The following is a 12,860-nucleotide window of genomic DNA, read 5'->3' as shown; positions in this document are numbered from 1 at the left end:
ATGAGACACGGCCAAACCCTCCCTAACCCGGACGACGCTAGGCCAATTGTGCGTTGCCATATGAGCCTCCCGGTCGCGGCCGGCTACGGCAGAGCCTGGGCTCGAACCCAGAATCTCTGGTGGCACAGCTAGCACAGTGCCTTAGACCACTGCGCCATCCGGGAGGTGTCCTTAAGCCATTTTGACACAATTTTGGAAGAATGCTTGGGTTCATTGTCCATTTGGAAGACCCATTTGTGACTAAGCTTTAACTTCCTGACTGATGTCTTGAGATGTTGCGTCAATATATCCACATAATTTCCATCCTCATGACGCCATCCCTCCTACAGCAAAGCACCCACACAACATGATGCTGCCACCCCCATGCTTCACGATTGGGATGGTGTTCTTCGGCTTGCAAGCGTCCCCCTTTTTCCTCCAAACATAACTATGGTCATTATGGCCAAACAGTTCTATTTTTCTTTCATCGGACCAGAGGACATTTCTCCAAAAAGTACGATCTTTGTCCCCATGTGCAGTTGCAAACCGTAGTCTGGCTTTTTTATGGCGGTTTTGGAGCAGTGGCTTCTTTCTTGCTGAGCAGCCTATCAGGTAATGTCGATATAGGACTCATTTTACTGTGGATATACATAGTTTTGTACCTGTTTTCTCCAGCTTCTTCACAAGGTTTTTGCACCAAAGTACGTTCATCTCTAGGAGACAGAAGGTGTCTCCTTCCTGAGCGTTATGACAGCTGTGTGGTCTCATGGTGTTTATACTTGCATACTATTGTTTGTACAGATGAACGTGGTACCTTCAGGCATTTGGAAATTGCTCCCAAGGATGAAGCTTAATGAGGTCTACAATTTTTTTCAGAGGTCTTGGCTGATTTCTTATGATTTTCCCATAATGTCTAGCAAACTGAGTTTGAAGGTAGGCCTTGAAATACATACACAGGTACACCTCCAATTGACTCAAATTATGTCAAATAGCCTATCAGAAGCTTCTAAAGCCTTGACATAATTTTCAGGAATTTTCCAAGCTGTTTAAAGGCACAGTCAACTTAGTGTATGTAAACTTCTGACCCACTGGACTTGTGATACAGTTCATTATAAGTGAAATAATTTGTCTGTAAACAATTGTTGGAAAAATGACTTGTGTCATGCATAAAGTAGATGTCCTAACCGACTTGCCAAAAATATAGTTTGTAAACAAGAAATTTGTGGAGTGGTTGAAAAACTAGTTTAAATGACTCCAACCTAAGTGTATGTAACCTTCCGACTTCATCTGTGTGTACACATGCGATTGTGTGCAAAACAATGACTCAATGTGTTTTTTTGACTGTAAAATAACTCCAGATGTTTTTCTCAGAAACAATATACAATAGACTTGAGGGAAGTAGTGGGAGAGAGAGAGAAGTGAGGAGGAGGGGGGTATTGTGAGAAACAAAATGACAATATTTCCTCACTGTGGAGATTAAATGATAACCCCAAATAGTATTGTTTTCCTTGAAGACTGAGTTATACTATGACATGACAATAATTCTGAAATTCATGTGAATATAATTATTATAAATGAACTGGTCATTAGGGAGTTTTTTTAGGGGGGGGGGTGAAGGACATTTCAGAAATAAACATGGTGACGGCAAACGTGACTCAAGGGAAATTATGGCAGGAAGATTGGGACGATAAAGAACGAGAGAAGAGATGGAGTTATTTTGGGCCGTTGGGTTTCCTGCAGGTGATGGAAATGAAATAGTATTTTAACAAAACAATCGCTCCACAGATTGCGAGCGAGGTGGGGACAGGAGGAGGAGGAGGGACGTGTGCAAGAAGAAGAGTGATTACAGCACATAAACAAAATGATAATTAATATAAACATTCGATATGGAGCCATATGATTTTAACTTACATGTGACGTTGACTTGGATACTATATAAGAAGTGTTTATATTTAAAGTTTAGCTATTAGTAAATTGACAATAACACTGTCAAAACTATTGATTGATTATTGGAGGAGGAGTTGGCTTATTGTGAGTATAGTAACTTTTGGACACACCTCCCCTCACCCCATTTCTCCAGTTTATAAAAGGAGAGAGCAGGAGAAAATATGCTTAAGTTTGAGAACTAGAATCCAGGGACCAATACAATACAAAAATAATTTCAGGATTAATGGTTTTCCTAAAAAGGCATAACACTGTTTTCAATTGTCTTAGTGGTGAGTTTTCTTTCATTTCTATACTTGTATTCATTCATTCAAAGTCTATTGCATTTGTATATGAATTCTGAAAGTCTATCAGTACTTTAAAAGTCTATCAGTACTTATCGGTATCAAAGTTTATCTGTACATATATCACCTTGCATGAGAATTGATAAATGTATGAAAATATTGAAATGTATTCCAGTGATAGCATGGATAATCATATCGTTATAGGTGCAATATATTACTATGCTATGTAGTGTAATGTTATATAACACAATTTTATTGTGATTTCTATGTAATAATTATTTGATCTTCCTTACAGGCCACCACAGTATGGAGATGGCTGTACTGCTGCTTCTGACTGTTCCAGTGACAGTAGCCGCACCCCTCAGATCAACATATTGGTGATTTATAGACAGCTTCTATTACCACAACCCTCAGACTTAGCACAGGCAGAGCTATGGACCACATACCACCAGGCCTGGGTCAAATACATATGTAAAGTACTTTAAAATACTGCTTGGAAGTATTTTAGGTGCGGTTGATTTAGCTTGTAGTTTGCACTTTTGGGACTATTCAATTGGTTCCATTGTAGGCCTACTGGGCAAACTAAATCAAATGCAGGTCAAGCATTTGACCTAGGTCTGACAACCACACCACTCAGAGATCCAGATAGTTTCTGTGGAAGTAACTACACAACAAATACAAATGACCTTTCTCATCCTCAATACACCAGCCTCGACTGAACAATGGGAGAGTAATTGAGGAGATCTGTAATCCAAAATCACTGATTACACAGAAGAGCATCTACATTCTTCCAGACAATACTGAGGCAAATAAGATACACACCCAGACACATGTTATATTCCTCAGAATATGACATCAAGCAGTAGTCAAATAATGACTATAGTATGAACTTGAAGATTGCAGCTTTTATGGTCATGATCTGTTAGCAATAATCTACTTTTGGCCCCACAGGATACCTGATACCTACCAATCAGGGGGGCACCTACAGACGTTAGAGGTAAACAGGAGGTTAGAGGTCATGTCAGAAGTCATGCAAGATCTACACCTACCAGAACTAAAGGTCATTCCACTTGTTCAAATGCAAGACATGGACGTTTTTCCATATAGGTAAGCTGCCTACTAGTGTTGCATTGTAGTCTCTGAACATGTGGCATTGTGAGAGGGGGTTAGGGCTACTTTTTTACACAATTAAAAATGTATTTAAAATGTTCAATTGGCATACTTAGGCATTCTTAATATGCTACACTTTCTGTTTTCATGGTTCGAATTTGTTTTATATAATACTCTCTTTCTCCCTTTCCTTCTCTCAGGATTAGGTTGAAACTCCGTTCGAAGCGAGCCCCTCAGCGCGGGTGTCAACTTGGCACGTGTCAACTTCACAACCTGGCCAACACATTGTACCAGATGGGCAAGACCAATGGAAAAGATGAGTCTAAAAAAGCCCACGACGCCCATGGTTATGGGAGATAGTGCCTAGAGAGAAAGGAAATGATTATGGACTATTAATGGTAAAGAGTTTGGAGCATATTCAACGTTATTATTACATTATAACAAAGTTATTATCTCACCAATTGACTGTGCTTACCCGATGGAGCTGGTACTCATATGTTCGTTAAAGTGATGCTTCGTTTAAAAATCTAAGTTTGTCAGTCCAATGTCAAGAAGAGTCCATGTTCAGCTATTTGCCTCAATCCAAAATGAATGGGAGTTAAAGAGGCTATCTTTCTCATTGATTTGTGATTGAGGCATAGCTAGATTTACAAGACAGATGGCGTAGGGAATAGACTCATCTCAACAAGACTACTTTTGAGGTTTGAAAATATTTGACAAACTTTAATTTTGGGGTGAACTATCCAGTGCTCTGCACCCAGGAGGTGAATGAGATTATTGTGAAAGAATGACACATATAATACAATGTTTTGTACAAAGGGAGATGCTTCTATAGGCTATTTAAATGTATTGTAAAATAAGAAATTATTTCGGTTGTGGTTTGACTTTCCCTTATTACCGTACATGTTATTAAATATCTGCTCAATATACCGTTTGTCAAGTCCTGCACGGGCATTGTCTGTCTACAGTCTAAACTTGTTATTCATAGGTTGCATTGCTCTTCCGCATGTTCCTTCGTCATTGGTCACGCTCCACTGCTTAGACGTTGCCAGATCGTACATGGCATGACAGCTGTGGACACGTTTGTTCCTCTGATAGACCTTAAAGCGTCTACCATAGTCCAAAACGTGTACTCACAGCATTACTATAGAATATTGGACCGTTGGCTTTCATACTTTTCAAATTCTCAGCGCAGCACAAAGCAAATTCTCCAAATGTCAACACATTCAAATGAACATGATGCGTTGGATGGGAATACGGGATGCCGGATTTTCGCATCTCACCGTCTGTGGACAATGATTTAGGCCTTATTAAGCAGTGTAACGAGACCATTCTTTTGCAAGGTGTCAGGCTACTCTTTTCTTTTTCTCACCTTTCATGATTCTAAACCATCACCAGGGGCCTCATTTAGAAATATTGAGTGCAAAATATACCGTAAAACATATGTGCGCCAGTTTTGACGCAGAAGTTGGAATTTATCAAAACTGAACATGACGTGAGAATGTGCTTATTTTCATGCAGATTTTAGCCCATGTGTACACTGTAAACCCCTAGGCATTTTGATCTTAAATACTTCTAGTAAGTTGAGCTCAAAGTCAATGAAAAGTAATTATTACTTAGTGTTTGTGGTACTGACTCAAAGCTAAATGAGAGGTCACATCAACTCTATTTTTTAAAGTTATGACAACAACTTTTTTCCACGCATGCTCTGCTGCAGGTAGATTTATTGGAATTGTTTTTGCATTTACGTTGAGTTAGTAATTGATTGTTATACTACACAAAGATAACATACATTTTTCTAATCCAATCATTTAGTTAGATTATTATTATTTTTTTCCACCCCTTACTGAAACACATGGATTCGGTCCTATGTAACAACATTTGAAATTGTGTTTTTTACATTGGATAAAAGTATAGGCTCGGGAGCTATAAAAATGATATATCATACACTACAGTTGAGGAACAATGGGAAAGTAATTCTGCATTTTAAGTTAATAAACTTGTAACCCCACTTTTGAGAAAATGTCCCTTGAATGTTTTGCTACACCTACTGGAGAGCTCTTCTTAGTCTACACCCATTCAGCATCGTTCACACACTCCTAAGCCTTAGCTCCACCCATCTATTTAAGGATTCACATGAGGCCATGTGCTAAACAACCAAATATTTTAAGACTAAAGGCTGGTTTATACTGCGTCTATCGATATGTCTGTATACAGTTGTCGCAGTGACATCATGAACATTCTATTGTCGTCCGACATCAAACTTGTCGTTGTCGTTATGAAAAAGTAAACACAAAAACGACAGGCTACATGACAACCGCAGCCTAGTGGTCCAAAATAGCATAAATGGTGTATTTAAACACCAATGAACCCATCGGTTTAAAAATGAATTTAGAATATGTCAATCTAGAAAACCAGGCAACTAAAAGCAACTTTCTAAACAATGTTTTGGTTAGTTTCTGAATTGTTAGCTAGCTAACTAACATTAAGTTAGCTAGCTAGCCAGTTGAAATAATGACATATCACAGCTGACAATGTCTTAACTTTAGTACATTTTTATTCATTATTACAGGAAAATAAACTCACAACATGATCAATATTTACTAGTTAATGGCGAGAAAATGACAGAAAATAGCTTGTGGTTGTGAGTGTGACGTTGACCTAAAGTTATATCCTAATTACTGTCTCCGGTAAACAAACACTATATCACTATATAAGTTTATTTGTCTCATGTACAGGATACAGAAGGTGTAAATGGTACAGTGAAATGGTTACTTGCATAGTGGAGTATTTTGATAAGACGTGTAACTAGCTAGATAAACAATGAACCATAATCCCAACTCATGTTGTAACCATGCATTAATCTGCAGGTAACTAAATGTCACTAACTAGGTTCAATGTTAGCTAGCTAGTTAACATTAGGCTATAACTAACAATGAGTATCACTTTGTGAGATACAAAGAATATTACTACACAGATCTTATACGTAACGAGCCAGCCAGTGCACTTTAACTTGCAAGGAAAATGACTTTCTGACAAAATTAGAAACACACACTACCATTCAAAAGTTTGGGGTCACTTAGAAATGTCCTTGTTTCTGAAAGAGAAGCAAATTTTTTTGTCCATTAAAATAACATCAAATTGATCAGAAATACAGTGTAGACATTGTTCATGTTGTAAATGACTATTGTAGCTGGAAACGACTGATTTTTAAAGAAAGGCAGCTATTCTCTTTTTGAGTCCCGACGCATAATATTTGCAATCAAACACCAGAATTTTCTCCGTTCAGTAGCTATCATACTCTGCTTCCACCGGGAGTTCCGTTGATTTCGAAACTCTGTCAACTTCTTTGTTGCAGTTCTTCGTGATATCTTTCAAAAAAGCAGCGTCAGAAAGGATTACCTACACATACTGAGCAGCTCATGTTATAGACAGAAGCGTGCTACATGGCAGACCAATCCGAAATCTTCTCTCGGCATTCCCAGCCCATCCATTATCTCAGCCAATCATGACTAGCAGGAAGGTTCCGGACTTTTTCCATGGCTAAACCAACTAACAATTTCATTCGTATTTACCACTGACATTCAAGGTTTTTATTAAGGCACATGAAAGTTAAAATGTTCTAGAAGGCAATGATAAATACATGTTTACTTTCAAACACCTTTCCTGTGAAGTAGTGATGTGCAACATATGCCTAGTTTCCTGAAACGAGTCACAAATGGTTGTTTCAGTTTGAATGGATTAGGTAAGTCCCGTCACTCTGTTCCTAACCCTGGCAGTCATTATGAATGCAGGTTGCGGGTGAATAACATGTTTAGTTGTTGGATAGCCTAACTCTAGTGGGATTCCAATATGAATAACACATCACTTTGAAAGTTAGCATAATGTAATTTGCAGGTAGGTTTGCCAAATTCTTTCACATTTTCCAGAAATCCTTTTTGGAAGATTTCTGGAAATCCTTCGACCAGGATGTAAAAAATATATTTAAAACTAGGATTTGAAATATATATACTGTATATATAAAATACCCTAATTGCAGGCCTAATGTGGCCTGCAAACCATGAGTTTCAGGCCACTGTATTAGGGTAAAGCTAAGCCCCCCAAAAAGGCCTTATGATACAGTATATGAAATGTATTGTCATAAAGAGTTATAATTATAATGATAACATTCGCATAGGATGAAAAGACCAACACAGGAGATGAGAAGCAGGTACGGGGAGTGAAGGATTAATAACTGACGGACATGAAACAGAACAGGTACAGTGTCTGGACGGGAACACATAACAATTCATGCGGACACAGGGAACACCACCGAGGAACAGACAGGGGCAATCAACCACGTGAAGGAGTCCAATGAGAGCTACTGCGCGTAATGATGACAGGTGCGTGTATAGGTAGTGGAGGGGGAGCAGGAGCAGGAGCAGGCATGACATAGGAACTCACTTGGTGAATGCCACAGGACTGAAAATGAACAAATTCAACAACCATGTTGATGTCACTAACAAATACAGTCATGGGTGGAACTCAAAGTCAAGGTTCATTGAGAAATGATATTGGAGGCATGGTTTAGTGGGGGCGTTACTCAATGTTGAAGAGGATCACTGAGAAATGATATTGGAGGCATGGTTTAGTGGGGGCGTTACTCAATGTTGAAGAGGATACAACTAAAATCTGGACCCCCTACAGTGTCACAGTGACTCTATCAGTTTGAGTAATGACTACAAAATCAGTAATTGTACTCAGATATAGGAAAATTTCACCTCAAAACTATATTTTGGTATTTGTTTCCTTAGTCCATTGTTATATAGTGCAAAAATGTTTTACATGTCAGCAGTCAAGTTGTATAACTTTCAAAATACACCAGGTATGATGGGGGGGGGGCAGATCTGTTGCATCCTGCAGTGTGTGTGACGTTTGGCGTGGTGTGGCATTCTTTTATGTTTTTAATTTGTACACTTAGTTTACAAACAATCTGCCAACCATGGATTCACAGTGGTGGGGTGTTGGACTGATCTTGTTGATGGTGTACAAACCCGCTACAAACGGACTAAATGATGAAAACGCTGCTGGCAGCAGAATCCAATACAGCAGGGAGTTCCTATTACAATGCAACCCAAACACAAACGCCATGGATATCCCAATGGACCATCTAATCCCTGTTTGTCTGTGAGGGGATTACAAACCCAAACACAAACGCCATGGATATCCCAATGGACCATCTAATCCCTGATTGTCTGTGAGGGGATTACAAACCCAAACACAAACGCCATGGATATCCCAATGGACCATCTAATCCCTGATTGTCTGTGAGGGGATTACAAACCCAAACACAAACGCCATGGATATCCCAATGGACCATCTAATCCCTTATTATCTGTGAGGGGATTACAAACCCAAATGCAAACGTGGAAAACGTGGGGGAATCAGACAAAGACTTAAAAAATGTAAGAACAAACTTCCGTTACCCAACACCTTGCTGAGTAATGCCAGGTCACTGAGGGGGAAAGTGGATGAGCTGTCAGCGAATCTGCACTTCAACACGAATAACGGGAGGCCTGTTTGCTGGCATTTACTGAGACTTGGCTGGATGACAGAGTCCCGGACAGAGAAGTAGAGCCGGCCGGCTTCAGTCTTCACTCACAATCCAGCCCTACATTCTGGCACAGAGACTCATTCGGGAATTCTCCTTAGATTGGGGACTGGTTTTGTGGCTGTTGGACTTCCTGAGCCATCGCTCACAGCGAGTCAAAATAGGGCCCCACGTGTCGGACATACGCAATACAAACACAGGCTCCCCTCAGGGATCTGTTTTGTCCCCACTCCAGTACATCGTGTACACTAATAGTTGTACTAGTTCCCATCCTGACAGACACCTCGTTAAGTTCGCTGGGAACTAGTACAACTACAACTGCCTTGACTTCAGGAAGTGTACAACACCTACCTCTGCAAAATCTATCAGAGGTCAGAATATAGAGATTGTAGAGGAAAACAAATACCTGGGTGTCCTCTTGGACAATAAGCTTCAGTGGAGTAAATGTACAGACCTGATCTACAAAAAGAGCCAACAGAGACTGTACTTTCTCAAAGAGTTGGGATCTTTTAATGTAGACTGTACTATACTGACTCTGTTTTACAAATCTTTCATTGAGAGTATTTTAACTTTTTGTATTGTTTGTTGGTTTGGCATTGCCACTGTCAGCCAGAGAAACATGCTGAGAAGGATTATTACCACAGCAAGCAAGGTACTTGGAGTCAAACAAAGGTGTGATATCCCTCCTAAATAGCTCAGGCTAATGTTCCTATCGACTCAGTAAGGCCAGCAGGTTAGTCTTTCTTTTTGTAAATATTTTATTGGACCGTCTAATAAAACAGCTACCAAATTTCCCCATGGGGACAATAAAGTAAGTAAGTAAGTAATGATACATTTTGCATCATATGATTCAAAACGCATCATACTGGCTGCATTTCTGTTTTTCTCAAACGTTTTGAGTAATGACAGCACATTGGGTTTTACAGTGAGTTTCTGGTGGTTGAACTATGACATTGCAAGCTCGCAAGTAGCCTATATAGCCTAGTATTTTGTGCAAATGGTGGATGTGATGACACGCGTATTCATAAGAAAAAAACATAACATAATAACGAAACGCAGTAAGTTGATTTCACTGTTTATGGAACCATTCCTGGACAATCCTAGCTTTGTGGGGGAGCATTATCCTGCTGAAAAATATAATTCACAGATGGATACACTGCTGCCATGAAGGGAGGCACCTGATTGATGACACTCATAGGACTTCATGTTACACAATACATGCATGTTTTGTTTGATAAAGTTCATATTTATATAAAAAAATCTGAGTTTACATTGGTGCGTTAGATTCACTAGGGGATGACAGATCCATACCACAATGGTGAGGCGGGTTGCAGGAGAGTATGCTGAAGTTGAGGTTAAAAATATTACAAATATATACTAAATATATACAAAAGAAACATGCAGTCTGCCTGACTGCTACGCCGTTGTGGAATTATATATATACAGTACCAGTCTGGACACCTACTAATTCCATGGTTTTTCTTTATTTTACTATTTTCTACCTTGTAGAATAATATTGAAGACATCAAAACTATGAAATAACACATATGGAATCATGTAGTAACCAAAAAATTGTTAAACATCAAAATATACTTTATAATTGAGATTCTTCCAATAGCCATCATTTGCCTTGATGACACACGAAATCTCCAATTTTGACTCCAGACTAAAGGACACATTTCCACCGGTCTAATGTCAATTGCTCATGTTTCTTGACCCAAGCAAGTCTCTTCTTATTGTTGGTGTCCTTTAGTAGTGGTTTCTTTGCAGAAATTCAACCATGAAGGCCTGATTCACATAGTCTCCTCTGAACACCTAATATTGAGATGTGTCTGTTACTCTGTGAAGCATTTATTTGGGCTGCAATTTCTGAGGCTGGTAACTCTGGGTCTTCCATTCCTGTGGCGGTCCTCATGAGAGACAGTTTCATTATAGCTCATAATGGTTTTTGCGACTGCACTTGAAGAAACTGTCAAAGTTCTTGAAATGTTCCGTATTGACTGACCTTCCTTCATGTCTTAAAGTAATGATGGACTGTCATTTCTCTTGGCTTATTTTAGCTGTTCTTGGTCTTTTACCAAATAGGGCTATCTTCAGTATACCCCCTTCCTTGTCACAACACAACTGATTGGCTCAAACACACGAAGAAGGAAATAAATTCCACAAATTAACTTTTAAGAAGGCACACCTGTTACTTGAAATGCATTCCAGGTGACTACCTCATCAAGCTGGTTGAGAGAATGCCAAGAGTTTGCAAAGCTGTCCTACATGATTCCATATGTGTTATTTCATATGTTGATGTCTTCAATTTTATTCTACAATGTAGAAAATAGTACAAATAAAGAAAAACCCTTGACAGAGTAAGTATCCTAAAACTTTGATCGGTAGTGTACATATGGGATGAGTAATGCAAGATATATAAACATTATTAAAGTGGCATTATTAAAGTGACTAGTGATCCATTTATTAACTTCATTAGCACACTGGTTATTGTTCGGAATTTCAGATAACTGACGTGCCTAAAGTAAACTGCCTGTTACTCAGGCTCTGCTAGGATATGCATATAATTGGTAGCATTGGATAGAAAACACTCAGTTTCTAAAACTGTTAAAATAATGTCTGAGTATAACTGAACTGATATGGCAGGCAAAAACCTGTGGAAAATCCATCCAGAATTTTTTTTGTTTAGGTCACAGGCCATTTCAATGCTAGCCTATGGGTAATAAAAATACCCAGATTGCAGTTCCTATGGCTTCCACTAGATGTCAACAGTCTTTAGAAAGGGTTTCAGGCATGTTTTTTGAAAAATTTGAAAGTAGTTGTAGTTTTTCCAAGGTGCGCTCATTAGAAAAGTAGTCTTGTTGGCGCGTGAATGTCTTAAATTTGATCATTTAGATATTAGAGTACCGTAGGATTTTTTTTGAAACATCGTTTGACTTGTTTGGACGAACTTTACCGGTAACTTTTTAGATTTGTTTGTATGCATGTTGAACGAGTGGATTACTGAGATCATTGGCGGCAACTAAACTGACTACTGTTTCCTCCTGCAAGTTTGTATATGCATGGGCTTGGTCTCATGAGTAGAAGGTGTTGACGTAGGCAGTTACATCACTAGGGGTTGACCATATTAAAGCAACTTTTAACTTTTTTATTTTGCAGAACTTACTCTGAAACATACGTGCTGTGTTTCCATTGTCAACTTCTGCCTGCAATTGCATTAATAAAGGTTTGATTGATTTACTTAAAGAAGATATTGTCTGATTGCTGATTTCACCAATAAGCCAATGATTGACAAGGAACAAGGAACCTATCCCAACATAACTGAGGGACAGAGAGACTACCCTGTCATGGTTGTTTGATCGATAGGACTGTAAAGTTCCAAAATGTAAGAGGAATCCCATGGTATTGGCATATTTGCAGAAATCCAATCAGGTGTATTTTGTGGCTTTTGGTGAAAGTGTTCTAATGATATAAAGTCACGCTGTTGCCTGTAAACACACAGTCCAGTTCAAAGTGAATGATGGTAGGCCTGTGTGGCAAATGGCTTGTTTTCATTAAGGCCTCCTGCGGCACTGGTTGGCTATGGTGCAACGGGTTGCGTCGACTCTGGTCCTGGACAAGATATAATTTTTTATTCTGTTTTATGTACTGTAGTGTCTATTAATTGTCCAAACAAACAGCCGCTTTCCCACTCTCTATATTGCTATAGAATTTTCACAAATGTCTTAGTATACATAATTCCCAAATATTCTAAGAATTTATGAAAATGTGAAAATCACCATATTGAAGTGCTGGAAGTGTACTAGTCTTCCTGGGGGTATATGAACACATTTTGTTAAGATGTTATGTTGCTAAAACGCTGTCAGCTGTCAGGATATTTTTTTGCCAACCTAGGCCTAGTCTTCTAAGAGTCCTTAAAAAGACACGAACATAGAGAAAAATGATATAAATAC

General features: G+C 38.9%; 1 protein-coding gene across 2 annotated transcripts in view; it reads left to right on the top strand.

The window, feature by feature from the left end:
- Positions 1-4,244, top strand: part of LOC149973625 (uncharacterized) — a 38,976-nt gene extending 34,732 nt beyond the window's left edge. The window contains exons 1-4 of one of the 2 annotated variants that reach the window (XM_090212020.1): positions 1,767-2,195; positions 2,503-2,584; positions 3,159-3,314; positions 3,518-4,244. In XM_090212020.1, coding sequence (XP_090068146.1) covers positions 2,150-2,195; positions 2,503-2,584; positions 3,159-3,314; positions 3,518-3,677 — 444 coding nt within the window. In that variant the 5' untranslated portion in view covers positions 1,767-2,149 and the 3' untranslated portion in view covers positions 3,678-4,244. Of the gene's footprint in view, positions 1-1,766; positions 2,196-2,502; positions 2,585-3,158; positions 3,315-3,517 lie in introns of those variants that run through there. The other variant, XM_090212021.1, reaches the window with a different exon arrangement.
- Positions 4,245-12,860: the final 8,616 nt, after the last annotated feature.

This window comes from Oncorhynchus mykiss, chromosome 20, assembly GCF_057628025.1.
Source record: "Oncorhynchus mykiss isolate SJ-2025 chromosome 20, ASM5762802v1, whole genome shotgun sequence".
Classification (NCBI taxonomy): Eukaryota; Metazoa; Chordata; class Actinopteri; order Salmoniformes; family Salmonidae; genus Oncorhynchus; species Oncorhynchus mykiss.
This window is presented reverse-complemented; position numbering and strand designations above follow the sequence as displayed.